A 15,559-nucleotide genomic window follows, 5' to 3' on the forward strand; every position below is an offset into this window, starting at 1 on the left:
TGATAACAATGTACTGCTAACATACCTGTTTCAGACTTTCCAGCTTGATTTGTCTCAGTTCTTCATATTTCCATTTCCAAAGAAATAATTCATTTTCCATCTTTTCCATTTCTCTCTCCAGAAATACATTCATTCTAGAAAAACATTTTAAAATTTAGCATTGCACAATTTTGAAGCTGACAGAAGAAAAATTACTTTGAATTTCTTTCTCGTAGTTTGAGTTATATTCTGCCGCCTTTGTCAATGGTATATCTTGATTTTCTAAAAACCTATATTATCATTGCATGATTATTCCAAAAGATTCACCAAAAATAATAGCTAAAGAGAAAACAGAAATCCAGTAGTACAGAATTAAAACTTTAAATGAAATAAATTTTTTGGATAAACTGAAGAAAATTTGACTTCAGTTACTGGTTCAGGCTACCTAATTTATCACAGTTTCTTCACAATTAGTGAAGATCCTCAAAGAAAAGGTATTACATCACTTGTATTTAGTATAAATAGAAGATTAAACACATTTATACAGGGGGAAATATACACTATGAAGACTAGAAACCAAAGATGATTTTTGTTAAATGTTAAAAAACATTATTAAAATATGCATATTTCACATTTCAAAAAATTTCTCCTGGAAGAAAATGCTAGAAGAATTTCAGGAAAATGTATTTAGTGCAGAAGTACTATGCCTGTACAATGACAAAAATATGATATAGTTGAAAACAAAATTCTAATACTGGCAATTAAAGAAACTGTTGCATGCCACAGTAGTTATTTTCTATTTTAATGGAGGCTAATGGAATTTTTCAACCATTTTAACAAAGATATTATTGCTGGGCTTACTAGAACTATATTTTGAAAATTTTGTTTAAATAGTCACCTATTAAAACAAAGTGTATTGATGGAATTTGTCTGGGGCATTTCTTTGCTTGCACAGAGCTAGCAAAAGTTGCCACTGACTGGACTGACTCAGATCCTGGCAGCAAGCTACATTAATGAATCAATCCATTATAATGAAATATCTTCTCTCTTCTTTTATACCTAAATCTGATGCTCTTGAATCAGGGATCTCCTTTTTCTGCCTAGATTTAGCATATTGCACAGCTTATATTAGCAAACACCTAGAACTCCCATAACATTATATTTATTTATATTTATATTCTATTATATTTATTTATAAAATAAATACTATTATTCACAAAGCAAAATAGAGCAAGATGTATTTCATGCATTTCAACTCAACAGTTTTTCTCTCAAAGTAATGGGATATTTCATTGGAATGATATCATGACCTCATTGGGGAACTAAGATAATTATTAGTGGGACATTTAATAAATAAAAGCGAAAGCATGAAAGATGACATTCTAATACTTTGAATAATAGCCTATTGACCCTACTGAATGCAGTGACAGTCCTCAGAAATTATCTAACCTGAAAAGTAAAAGAGGTATGTCCAGTATGTTTTTCTTATTTAGAAGACACTAGCTTTGTTTTGTGTTACAGTACTTCTTGAGACCAGCTCCCTCCAATACCACTAATTGAAAGAAATTATTCTGACTACATAAAGTTTGCTATTTAAACAAAGAAAACAAAGAATGGAAGAAAGAATATAGCAGACATCAGAAGCATCTTACTACTAGGTAAAATAATCAGGTTTAGAGAATTTTTCATGGATCTTATAATGACACATTTTAACTCATTATCTAGTTAAATCACAGAATTACACAGAATGGTTGAGATTGAGAGGGACCCTGAGGAGGTGTTCCGGTGCAAACCCCATGTTCAAGCAGGGTGGCCTAGAACTGATTGCTCAGGACCATGTCCAGATGGCTTTTGAATGTCTCCAAGGATGGAGACTCAGAAACTTTTCTGGGAAACTGGTGCCAGTGTTCAGTTCTCCTCACAGAAAAAAAAAGGATTTCTTGTGGTTCAGGCAGTGCCTTTTGTATCCATGGTCTGTGTTACCCAGCCAGTCTTATGCAGTTCCTCTTTGGTATTATCAACCAGCACTGAGCTAATCTGTGGCCTTTTGGTTTTAGAGGAAATAGACACTTTTAAGTTCAAAGAACAAATTACGATCTTAAAACTAGAAGACATTTAGATGAGAACACTGATCCAAAAGATTACAAAAGATAGCTATTTTAAGCAAACGATTATGCAAAATGCTGAGCTACTCACAAGGTTTGTAATTTCCATTCATATTAATAGGACCTCAAATGTGTAATTGATATGAGCCATTAGTACCAAGTAGAGGATGTTGGTGTGTAATTTTATCAGGCAAACCCAAGCCTGATATTTTTGAATGTCAAAACATAAATTTTCATTTCTTTACTTTTTTTTTTTTTTTTAGACCTTCTTTCTTTTTGTCCTTTGCAAAACCTGGTCTGTGTGCATAAGGCTATGTCAACATTACTGATGATAGCTCTGAGCAGAATGCAATAAACAGAAGTTCTCTCAGGGTGAAGAAGTAAAACATCTTATGGAGAGATTAGTTAGGAAACCAAGAAGGTTACTAGTTAGGTAACTGTTAGGTAACTTAGTCAGGGGAAAGTTCAAACACTGGATTTGCAGAAGTTAAGTTGACTAGAAAAAAATGCCGTCAAGAGTTCAGAGTGCTGCATGTAAACCAGGAAACTGCTGAGAAGTCTTCCTCTGTATGAGTAAGATCACACTGACTGCTAAAGTAACCTTTGGCCTTGGGGTTCAAGCTGTCTATGATCTGTTTGGTTTTGATGCAGTACAGCTGTGTGTCCTTGGCTCGAGTTCACTGAGAAAATTGCTAAGTTGTGAGAAAGAAGCTGTGAGAAAGTACTTAAGCTAGAGCCACACAAGATAAGGGGAGTAAAAAAATGCAACAGGGGTGAGATTGTTCAGATAGTCATTACTAGCAACTCCAGAATACATGAGTAAAAATACTGACATGAGCAAGAATAAAAGGGAGAAAATTTGAAATCTGAAGTTGGAAATTCAGCAAAATCAGCCAATTCTACTAGGTGGTATCCCTTTCTGAGATAGCAGGTGACAGCCTGCCCAACAAAGATTCATCAGCTGTCTCAAGGGACTGGTGACAATGATAATACTTATCCCAGAAACATTATTCCTAGCTATTTACTGTCTGCATTGCCAAATATAGTTGCTTCATACTTATAAGTTGCCTATAGTCTGCTTACATAACATCTCTGCATGCAGGAAATGCTGCCCTCCCGGAGAGGAAGTTGTTACACCAATCCCAGCTGTTATGTGGAAATCACTGGTCTGCGAGCATTTTTGATGCCTAAGGTTTGCATTGTCACATGTTGCATGCTATAGATGTGCCCCAATTCTTACCATCTGCCGGTAAATTTACTGCCTTATACCACAGTCAGTGCATATCTAGGCATAAATTGAAAAATCTGTCTCTCTGACATACAGCTAAATATTGGTTAGAGAGGCATGTGAACAAACAGACAAACCAAAACCTATTAAAGTTTTTCCTGAGAAGTGACTAAAAGTGAGTTGAAAAATTATCCAATTTCTAAAAGAAAATTATTATATATGTATGTATACTTTGATTGTTAATGAAGTACCTAGGCCCCTAAATATTTCAACCCCAGGAAAATAGGTGACGTGTCAGTATCCTAATTCACATATATATTTGCTGCCACAGAAAAACTAAATACGTTTTAAGGAGAGAGAGCATAGACATTTTCTGCTATATGATTCAACTAAAGAATTATTGTATGCTTTCTACAACTATCTAATTCATATAACAAAACACATTAAATATTAGTTAGGAATTGAAAGGATTTTTTACTTCAGACTTTTACTATCTACATGACAATTATGAAATAAACTGATAGACAGAAAATGTGAAATAAACTGACAGGAAGGAAATTCTTCAACACAGTTTACCATTACAGACTCTCTGAACTGAAAGTGTTGAATATATTTGCAATATACAGGGAATTTTATTCCTTTAAATTTCCTAATTAACTTCAACTGACTTTGAAATTACCATCACCTGTAATTACAGCCTGAAGTCTGCTACCACGTCATCATACATCACATGCTGTATATTTTCTTCAAAGGCCTTTTTGGTGACATTCAATCTTTGTCAGTATTGACCATTTAAACAACATAAAATTTTTAGGCCACCAAAATATACCAAAATAATTTATGTGAGGCAAATTTGATATGCTACATAAGTGTACAATAAATGTGTTTCTCCTTCTTTGTTACCAGCTTTTAACACAGACTTTGCTACAAATGAAGAGGTAAAGATTAACAGCATTTTGCATCTGATTCAAATATTTTGAATTCAGAAACAGCCTTTGTCATTCTGCATTTGGATTCTTTCAAAGGTCTGCCAGTAGAGTATATGAAAATTTATTATTATGCACAAAGCACTTCAATAACTGGGTATAACATACATTAGATATCACTGTATCTATACCAAATTGCTATTAAATACATATTTGTATGGAACACCTCTTATTTAAATGACAAACAGCCCAAAGAAAACAATAAACACATTATGCTGAATTGTTTCTTTAAATTCTTATTGAAGTCTTGCAAATAGCTATGAATAAAGCTTAAAACATATGAGCTATAAATGCAAACATCATATCTATTTTAGAAACTGTCTTCAACCCTTCTATGAGAATTCCACAAATTGGATATATTTTGCACTTACTCTCTTTCCTTCTGTAAGATTTTTCTCATCTCAGCCAAATGCAAATTTAAGACTGATACATGTATTAAATCATTCTCTGTTGTCTTAGCTGTACTGTCCAAACTTATTTTAGGTTCCTCCAAATAGATGCTGGGAAGTCCACTGGGGAAGAAATCAGGAGGCTTTGGACTGATTTTTTTATTGTCATTGTTTTGGTCTTTGTTTACATCCTGAGGAAAAAAAAAAAGACACCTGAGAAAAACATAAATGAAGAAAAAAGTCTAACATAGTTCCATAGACAGGCCTACCAAAGCTCTTCTAGACATTTAAGGAACATAGGAGAAAAAAAGGAAATATGTAAAATCTTGGGCAGTTGGACTGTATATGGGTAGAAGGTGCAGAAAATGTCAGTATATTATATATATTATATATAATGTATATAATGAACAACTGTCATTTTATGATATCTAACAGCTTTTGTTATGACACGCTTCATATACAAAATATTTCCAATATGTCTTTACTAAGGAAATATATTCCATTTCTTTTTTTTGGCTATAACTCTGGTGAAAACAGAATCCTGGAACTAATAAAACCAGCAGTGCAATTTATCCATACAAATAATGTATTGAGAAACTACATTATGGACTCATAAACTTTTTATGTAAAGTGCATTGAAGCAGGCTTATACAAGTTTTTCATAAGGAACAAAGTATATAGATATCTATTTTGAAGATAAATGTTTTGCATGCAAAACATAAGAAAAACTAGCATCAAAATAGGAAAAAAATTAAAAACAAAGTACACATTTTTGAGAAAGACTGAATGTCTCTTATTAACAAGTTTCCCTTAGAAAGGTATTTGCTTTACCGTATCTGAGGAATTTGGTTTAAAAGCTAATCTCATTTTATTTATCTCAGTTTATTGACAATCATCTATCACATCAATCTGTTCTTTTGAATTTTTAGAATACCCAAATTTTATGTCAGAAAATACTAGAAACTGAAAAGATAAGAATGTATCTTATTCACATATAAAGTTTCAGTTTTCAAGTGGAAAATATTTTATACTAAGGAGAAATAGTTAAAGTATATTTTGTGGTATTTCCTTCCAATGGTACATTTGTCTGTCTGAAAATATGAAAGGCATGGGTTTTTTTGGCAAAATTTATTCTTGCTACTAATATTACTTTTTTTTTTCTCCCAGATTTCATAGGAATATAGTATCATTAATATTAAGAGATATATTAAGAATGTAATGAAATACATTCAGATCTAAGATCTTGGCAATTTCCCTTGAATTGAAGTAAAAATTTTCCTACTTTCAACAATGCAGGGAAAAACATTTTCCTGTAATGTGTGAAAAAAATTACCTATATCTACAATGACTGCCATCTATCAGAAAACAAATAAGGTTTTTTCATGGTGCTGTCTATGAAGACTACACAGTGCATTCCAAGGCACAGATTTAAAGTTAATTAAACATGAACAAATACTTCAATTTTTGATGAATATAACTGGATCTTTTGTGTAGAGCTAGGAGCTGTTTAAACAATTCTGAGACTCAGTTTTTTTATTCTATATTAATTGCTCAAACAAAAAGTCTTGCAAATTTTCAAAAGAATTGCCTTACCTCTTCCCCTGCTTTTGAAGTTGAGGGAGAAATAAATGATTTTATTTCAGAAGCCAAGAACCTTATTTGCTTTTTTGAAGGAGAGAAAGAATGTACATATACAAAACGTGGTTAATTCTGATAAGAGAGTTAACCTGTTATTGTTAAACATGAGAGAATCAAAACAATATTGTAAATTATTTTCTATAACCATCTGCCTCTTTTCCTTAAATGTCTAGTCATAGTGCAAGGTTATGAATTATTTTCTGTATCTTTCTGTATTAGAAATATTTAGATGGGGTGGGGGGGGGGGCAGGCAGGGGGCCAAAGGGTTTTGTTAGTGAGTGGATCAGGCATCATTTAGGTCAAAATTCTTGAAAAATCTCATTTCTACATGCACATCCATACTGTGCCACTTCTTCATGAACCACAAAAAATATTTCCCATTCTTTACCTCCTTCGTGTCTTCTGCCCCAGGAATTTTGAAGATTTTGTTTAAGTCTTTTGTAGGTTCTGGCTCCAGAAACATTGACAGGTTTTGGTCCTTTTTAATACAGGATATTTCTGAGCAATGGCATTCCGTTTTCCAAGCAGTTCCATTTTCTAAGTTTTCTTTCTCAGTTACTAAGTCCTGATTTATTTTTTTAAGCACACTTAGCTCTTTTATCATACTGTCTAATTTGATTCTCAGTTGTCTTGCTTCCTCTCGTGCTTTATTTCTTTCTCCTCTAACTTTGCTCCATTTCTCCCTCCAGTTGGCAGTGCAATCTGACCACCAGCGCATGGTCTTCTCCATTTGGGCAGCTCTGGCTTTGACTTCCTCCAGTTCCTGAATTTTTACTGCTTCAAAAATTTCCCAATCACTGCTGTAACTAGCATTCATATGTGCATAATGAGGTGAATTTGGATAGAAACTTTGAGATGGAATATTTGAATGACAGAGATGGTCACCAGGTTGCCAACATCTATCTAATTTATCAGGTTCTGTTGGTTGGGTCCCAAAAACCTCTGTCTCTTCCATTTGTTTCTGAGTGGAGTCTAAATTCATGTTTTGATTCATCACCTAATTTCACTCCTAAAAAAGACAAAGACAGACAATAATTCAGCTTTTAATTTATTATATCGTATGAATAACCTTCAACAGTTGGGGTTTTTACTGCTGCAATAGTGAGTTAATAATGCTGCTCACATTTTAGAAAAGTGCTTTATCAACAAGAAATAGCTAGTCAAATATCTTTTATTTAATACTTTTTGGGTACAGCATAAACAGACATTACTTGGCAAGGATTTGCTTGCATAGAGTCATTAAATTATCATAGCAGTCTCAAAAATGTTTGAGTCTAAAGAAAACAGAACAAAAGCATTCTTCCTTCAGGACAAAATTGAACTGAATCAATATATATATTAAATATCTAGTAAGAGAATGTTATTTGTCTAGGATTACAATCACAAATCACTTGACTTCTTTCCCAGACTTTGGAATTTTATATTAAGCAACACGTACCTTATAATTTGCATACATAAAAAAAAAAAAAAAAATCAAAACCCCTGTGACATTTGGATTTTCGTTTTTTCCAAGAGAAAAATCAAGCATTTTTTATAGGGGGCTTTATTTTCTGCATTCCAGAAGATTTCCAGGTAGTATATTCTTATAGTATTCTTGAAAGTGTAGCACTATCTTCCTGTACTGTACAGCCTACCTCATAGTGGTATGACTCATCTAGTAAATCTTGTTGCATTCTTTTTCATTATTTATCTTTTGATTATTTATTACTTATTTGGCCCAGAAGAAGAACAGTTTCTCAGAAATTGCTTCCCTACCCCAGTGCTCAGAAAATGCTGATGTGGACAGTCTGCAGAGACTAGCCACTTATATCTCCTTGTTTTTTTTTCTTCTTGGTTATGTTAAAAACAAATCAGAGCAACCAAGCAACCGAAATTCAACAAATAAAGAAATTTAAAAATCTTGTAACGTCAATAAAAGACTAAGTTGTTTCAAGTAAAAAAGAAATTGCTTTTATATTGTGATGTCCATTAGTAAAAAAAGATGTTTATATGTTACAGCAATTAGTGGTAACACCTGCATTTGAAATGCAGAAGGCCAATGCTGCTAACAAAACACTGAAAAGTAGATAGATTTGGCAGTATGATTCAGTTATAGCTCATTTCAACTGAATAGAAGTTTTTGCAGGTTTTTCTCTAATATGCCAGTTGTTTTTTAACTTTTCCATGATTTTCAGGACATTTATTTGCGATTTGTTATAAGCTTATGCAGAACTGTTGTAGTGGAGGACGGATATGAGAGGAGGAAAAGGACAATGAAGGACTCTCAGTTCCCCTCATTATCACTACCTAGTGTAGTACCATCAAGCCCCCACAACAACACTACACAGATGTAGCAGAGCTGCTGCCAAAGCTTCATCAAAGCTGTCTTTCTTGTTTCTTGACCTACTTCCAGGTCATTTAATTTGAACAAGCCTTATGCAAAATACATAAATTCATTCAATTTGAATAAGCCTTATCCAAAATACAAAGATATTGCAACCCACAATCTTGTATGAGGCCAAATAGAGTCAAAGTAACTAAATATTAAACTCTTGCAGTCAGTTGTTAATTTAACTTGTGGACTGTGGTAATTCCTTTATTTCCTAAAGCTTTAATTGAAAACCAACCAAACAAAACCACAGTAAATTTTAGATACATAATAATATATATAAAACATTTTACATAATGTAATAAATACATAATGAAATCATTGAAACTTTTGGATTTTTAAGAAGTACTTTTCTTACATTAATTTTTTCTTACTTTTTTTGCATCTGTCTCAAATTAGTAGATATCTACAGATATGTTTATTACATTTTCATAATCAGTATTTTTTTCAGTGGATTTTTCTAGCTTCTTTGCATATTCACTTAAAGAAGGGAGAACTTGGAGAAGGGAGTACTTGGAGAACTTGGAGAAGGGAGAACATAATTTACAAATCTTAAAAGATGCAGAAATAAGAATGGTAATATTTTTCTTTGACAGAAAATTTGAAAGACTTGAGAGTTATTAATGAATCAGAGTAGCCTGCTGCTGATGTTTTGTTACAAGTTTGAGGTGACTTTGTCATTTGACATTCAGTAATGTTTCCAAAGCTGGAGAAATGTTATGAACACAGATTACAGGATGCTAAAAATGAAACATTGGTCATGAATTCTTGCTCTCCTCCACTGTGATGGCTCAAGTGTTCTTGAGGCTGGGACACTGCCAGTCAGATCAAACTTACAGCTGTAATAATTGAAGTAGGCTTCTACAGTAAGCTGGTGGTTCCTTACATTTCTAATCATTTTATGATAGGCTGAACTTTGATAGGCATGCACTTTTCAGTATGGATAGATGATCCCAGCTCTGTACCTAAAATTCAAAAAAATTAAGAATTAAAAGAAGTCATTCCTCCTCCAGAAAATAGAAGTGCTGTCTCACTCTTAGGTAAAGAAAAGGAGGTGTTTCTATTTGTATTGACTTCTGTATGTCCTTTTCAGAAAATTTAATCAAAACAGTGTTTTTAGATACCCCCTCATGACTGCAAGAGGTAGAATAAAATATCATTTTTTCATTAAAAGAGACAGATCTCAACACATCCCATTTCCGTGGCTGGATGACTCAGAATAGAAGCAAAAAATAATAGAAATATTTGCTGGAAAAGTAAAGCAGGTAACAGGATTTTTATTAAAAGTATGAATTATGAAGATTTGCGCTTGTATCTATTTTTAAAGAAGTGGACTAAAATATGGGTTTGAAAGGAAGCCAAGATTTAAAAATTAGAAAAATGTGTTGATTATTGTAAAAGTTCTGAAACTGTCAAAAATCTCACAGTTCCAGAGGGATGATTAGGATGGACTTACCTTATTTATAGTTCATATCAATCTACTCTTCCATGTTCACAAAATGCTGCTGAAATGATAATAAAAACAAGTCCAAGAGTCCAACTGAAGACTGTTGTAGTATTGAATCTGTTGATACTGAATCTTTAATCAGCTCTATAGTTACAGTGGTATTTAAAAAAAAATAATAGTTCTCTTCTCTGGTATATGACCACATCATAGAAAACATCCTATATCTACATTGAACCCTGAAAACTCTCATCTATAAAATATCTATGCATTATATATGTTCCAGAGGGAACAAGAATAATTTTTAACTTGTGTGTTAAAGATAATTCAAAGAAGAAAGGTCCATATTAATGTTCTCAGACACAGATCTCTTAACATCAGAAATATCACAAGTCTAAAATCGACAAAAAAATCACTGTGTGGAGCTAGTTTTAAAGGACTTGAGTTTGCAGCAACAGACTGGCTAGCACAGCATATGGAGCTCAGTCTACATAATTACTTCATGAAAGATAATTGGATGGAAGGATAAAATAAACTTAGGGAATTGGATGTAAATGGGGGTTTTCTGATCAGTGAAGCCTTCTGATAGCTCCACTTCCAACAGCTGAGTGAAGAAGGAACACAACATCCTTTTTAAAGTTGTTTTTCTTAATGGAATAATTTAAAATAAGTATGAACAAAATATATGAAGAAACATTCATTGCGACGTGTGAGTGAGGTGTGATGATAGATGAGAACAGAGTGATGATAGCTCTCAGAGGAAAAAAAAGACACACGGTGAACATGGCAAAGAACATAGGTCTCAAATGTATTTAATTATATTGCAACCTTTTCTATTTACCTAATGATCCTGAACATCAGTAAGAAAGAGAAGAGCTCTTGATTTATTTTTGCCACCTATTGTTTTAGGTAAACAGCAGTATATTTACCTTTGGTGGCACCATTAACGAAATCACCAGGAGAGAAAATAATTATTGCACTTTCCTCATGTTAATACCTGCTCACTGGACTCAGCTTTTTCAGTCAGTTCAGTAGTTAGGGAAATGTTTGAAGATACAATTTCAACATCCTTTTAGTGTATGATTTAATCCTTAGTTATACATCTCTTAATTATTAACACCTCGGCAAAACATTTTTTAAGGTATTTTTTTTAGGAATTCTGTCTTCAGAGAAAATGTCTGCTTTTGAGAAGTCAGAAGTTTCCATGTTATTGCTGCAGTTCACTCATCAACAAACCCTGACAAAGAGAGAAGGCTTTCAGAAAATGGGCAGGGGTGACTCAGTCATTATGGGAAGAATATAGGAAGTGATTTAACACACTCCCTGAAAACGTGGCTGTTTACTATGGGCTGCTAACTACCAAGCTATCAACTCAAGAAAAGGAGATCAAATTTTGTGTGTCTGTTCCTGTTGCAAAGTTGGTTTTAATTAATAACCCTTAGGGGTCCCATCCAGTGCCTAGATGAAAAAATACTGCCAAGTAAATGATTGATATATATGGTGAAAAAAACCTCACACTGGAAAAGTGATTCATTATATAGCTCAGACTAAAATAATACCCATACAAAATTGTATCTAGTTACCAAAACCCTAAAAATCTTAGCAACATGCAGCCAGGAGGCTGATCATTTGTTTAGAAAAAATACAGCACAAAACTCTGAGGCAGAACAAATACCTGGTTACAAGAGTGGCATAGACACACAAGGTCATAGGATTTATTTCAACAGCTAATAAGACAGGATATCAAAAAAGAGGAGTGACAAAAGTTCTGGTGAAACGAATTGTGTATTTGTGCCATTTCTTTTAAACAATGATACAGAACATCACCAACATTCTACCAGCTTCATAGAAGGTAAGACAATCTGGGAAACATCTCATGTGTATTACAGCACCTGAATGGTGGAAAGAGATCCTTACAGGAGCAGAAATAGTGATGTCCAGAGTATATTCCCTGCCTAACCTATCACTGGTCTCACAACTGCTTTAAGCCAGTGGTTTGCTTGCTACTTCTCCCTTATCCAAAGAAATATAATCTTAGCATCAATAACATTTTAAGAATAAAGTAGGACAAGCTTGGTTTAGTTCAAATCTTGTACAATGGATTTTCCAGCTACTGCATCAATCTCAAAATAGTGGGACAGTAGATCAATGGAATAAACTACTAAACCAGTTTTTTTTATTTTACCTTATTGTGTAAAATACACAATTAGGGATCTGTTAATACTGTGTGGGAATCATATGCATGAGAGCTTGTAAGCTGGCTACACAAGTAACAAACTCTCACAAGAAGAACCACAGATAAGGAATTCATACCTGTAGCTTCCCAAAATCTTGCTCAAACAGAAATAAAATCCTCTGAAGTCCATATAATGAAGTTAAACATTCAGCTCAGGTGTTATCCATGAGCCTCTCCTTTTGCAATGGGAAAGGCAACAAGTTAAAAACAACTGAGGTTTGGGTTATGTCCAAGACCTGAGTGTCTTCTCTTGCAGAAAGTGTCCCTCTCCTGCATCACCGTGGCAACACTGATAATTGGAACATATACTTAGAACTTATCTACAACAGATCCTGCATTTTGGAATAACTCAGGTATTGCAGGTCCATGATCTTACACCTTTAAACTAGTTACAAGAAGGAATACCATCTGCAACATCACAAGGACAGGTATTGACAGCGGGTGATAATGTCCCATGAACACTGAGATCTAAAGTTAACCTGAAATTACCTACATGTAGTTTACACTGGACATGAAGCTGTACATGGTTGTGACAACAACAGGGTGGAAGGGGTACTACAGGCACGTAAGGGAACTAATCACATACTAGTGGCCCAGAATACTTACAGCATATGTATACAATGAGAAAATACACAGCAATTATTTTATAAACACTCCTAATAATTGTGCAAATCTATGTAAATGGACAAAATTAAGCTACCATTGCTCACGGCTGTGTATCTTAAAAAACAATCCAGCCTACTTCTTACTAAAAGTGCCCTTCACTTAATGTGGTTGCATTATGTACAAGAGCCTATGATTATAGCTCCAAAATTAATTACAATGAACATTCATTGAACATAACCAATGTATACACTGCTGCATGGAATGAAACCTGTACTGATTACAGCAACCATCTCTATCATAGTGGCTACGAAGTCATTGGCCAAAAGGACGTGGATATTAACGAGATATTATGCAAAACCTATTGGGTGAAATTGGTATATCAACTGAATTAAATTGATACTAAAATCCTACCAAATAAATTTCTTGATAATACAAGACACTGAAGCTAGGATAACCACAATGACTTGGAAAACTCTTGGAGGAAAGAAAAGTGACAATAATGAACATACAGCTGATCCTAAAGTCTGACATATGCTGAGAGCAGTGCCAATGTGAGTGGTCAGTGGGGGAGCAGCCTGTACATAGAACTCAGTGGATAAAGGGCTGATATTACCTGCAGCCAACTCCTGCATTTTCAAAAAGCAGCTACCTGCCAGTTCCTTCAGGTTATGCTAACTCGTGGAAGTGCTACAGGCCAAACTTCTGAGCTGGAAAGTGAAAATGCCTAAGCTTACCCCCAATATTTTTGTAGCAGATCCAACAGCAGACTGACTGATGAGACCTTTGTGTTTTTCAGTGTGGTATGGGGGGACAGTCACTCCTCCATAGGGGAGAAAGAACGAGCACTGGCATTGACAACTTAGTAACTAGTTTGTTTATAGAAATAATACCATTTAGAGAACTTGTAAATAAAAGAGTTTGTGAATTAGGGAATGAATTTGTGAGTTCCTGTGTTGGACTAGTCTGTACAAAGATGATTCCACCATTGTTTGATGTCTTTAGGTTTTGGTGGCATTGTTTGAGGCAGAGGATTTTTTTTAATTTTTTTTTAATGAGCTCATAAGCTCATAAAGTAAAGTTACATTTACAAAGTACACTGTGCTGTAAAACTGAGAGATCCAAACAAACCATGACATCATATACAGATTATCTTACTTCATGAAAATTAAAAGATAGTTTTTTCAAGATTTTTTAATGCATAGCCAAAGATGATTCAGTTTATTTTGTTTCCACAGCTATAAAAAAATATTAACAGTATTAAACCATACAGTATATTTTTAAGCTATGTTGTTTCCAAACATTGTGTTCCTTACATGTGTCATAACTAAAAATCAGCCAAAAAATGGCTTGAAGAGACAAAAAATACTAGTTGTTTACTTCCTATTAGGAGTTATGTGATAATTTTCCCTCCTATTCATACTTCTCTAGTTTCCTTTTAACATAAAAATGTCAATAAAGATCTAATTTATTTCCAAAGCCTGTTTTCTTTCCTTCTCATATCCAGTAACTAAAACCAGTTATGTTATGAAAACAACAAAGTATAAAGTTACATTTTTATCTTCACAAAGAGAAATGTTTTATTTCAGTGAGGTACTGTTTTTGTTTTGAGCATTTTTGATTAGGGAATCTTAAAAGTGCCTGGAAAAATCTAGTCTTCTTAAGACAGCAATTTGGATAGTATGATGTGCTAAATGTCTCTTTGAGAGAAAATTAAATCACAGCGGCAATTCTTTAATGTCCTGATACATAAGACTAAAATTATGCAACCTCATCTTCCTTCTACAACATATCATCTGCCTCAATATTTTAAGTGCAAGAGACTAGGTCAGGCCTAAATCTTAGTTTCCAAGTTATTTAGTCATCAAAGTTCCTAAAGGCCAGGATAAAGACTCAAGTGCTTTACCATAAAATAAAAAAGAAAAAAAAAAAGAAAGATAGAACTGAAGAATGTAAACACATTTTTTGGAGAGGTTTGAGAGGAAACAGTAAAGAGAAAAGTGCTAAGTAGTGTTCCACATTTCTTATAGGTCTGACAAAATTTATAATCTTGGGAACACAGAATATCACAATTTTTCTCATTATTTCTTTATGGTATAGACACTTTTGCCTTGAAAACAAATTAATAAATTTAATCCCAGGAGACACTAAAATACTCCAGAGGCAGAAAAGGTGTAGGACCAAATGTAAGTAAGCCCTTGATAGTAGAATTTATGCAAAACTGGAGTCTGTTCCCACTTCTGAGTTGATCAACACTAGATGATGTGATGGAATAATATGACAGAGAGGGAAGGCAAAAGCAGAGACCCAAGTTTCAACTTGACCTTCTTTTTAAAAAGCCATAAACAAAGTTTGCCAGCTACTCTATCAGGCCTAAAAAGTTAAGCGCTAGGAAGTAACTTTAGGAAAATAGTAGTTCCTCAGGGAAAATTGCATTTTACTATGATACAAAACATTGTGACAGACAAGGCATTTCTGAAGTACCCCCAGAAAGTGCATCATTATATTAGTTGTTCATGTCTAGCTAAATTCCCAGGCGAAGAGGTAAAGGATGAGCAGTAAAGATAGCGACTGAAAGACAAT

General features: G+C 33.8%; 1 protein-coding gene across 1 annotated transcript in view; it reads right to left on the minus strand.

Annotated features, from left to right (window-relative positions):
- CCDC102B (coiled-coil domain containing 102B) overlaps nt 1–15,559 on the minus strand; it is a 136,611-nt gene that overhangs the window by 113,791 nt on the left and 7,261 nt on the right. Inside the window, exons 2-5 of the mRNA XM_058831864.1 lie at nt 9,531–9,658; nt 6,714–7,334; nt 4,670–4,878; nt 26–134 (exon numbers count right to left, since the gene is read on the minus strand). Coding sequence (XP_058687847.1) covers nt 26–134; nt 4,670–4,878; nt 6,714–7,319 — 924 coding nt within the window. The 5' untranslated portion in view covers nt 7,320–7,334; nt 9,531–9,658. The remainder of the gene's footprint in view (nt 1–25; nt 135–4,669; nt 4,879–6,713; nt 7,335–9,530; nt 9,659–15,559) is intronic.

Source organism: Poecile atricapillus, chromosome 2 (genome assembly GCF_030490865.1).
Source record: "Poecile atricapillus isolate bPoeAtr1 chromosome 2, bPoeAtr1.hap1, whole genome shotgun sequence".
NCBI lineage: Eukaryota > Metazoa > Chordata > Aves > Passeriformes > Paridae > Poecile > Poecile atricapillus.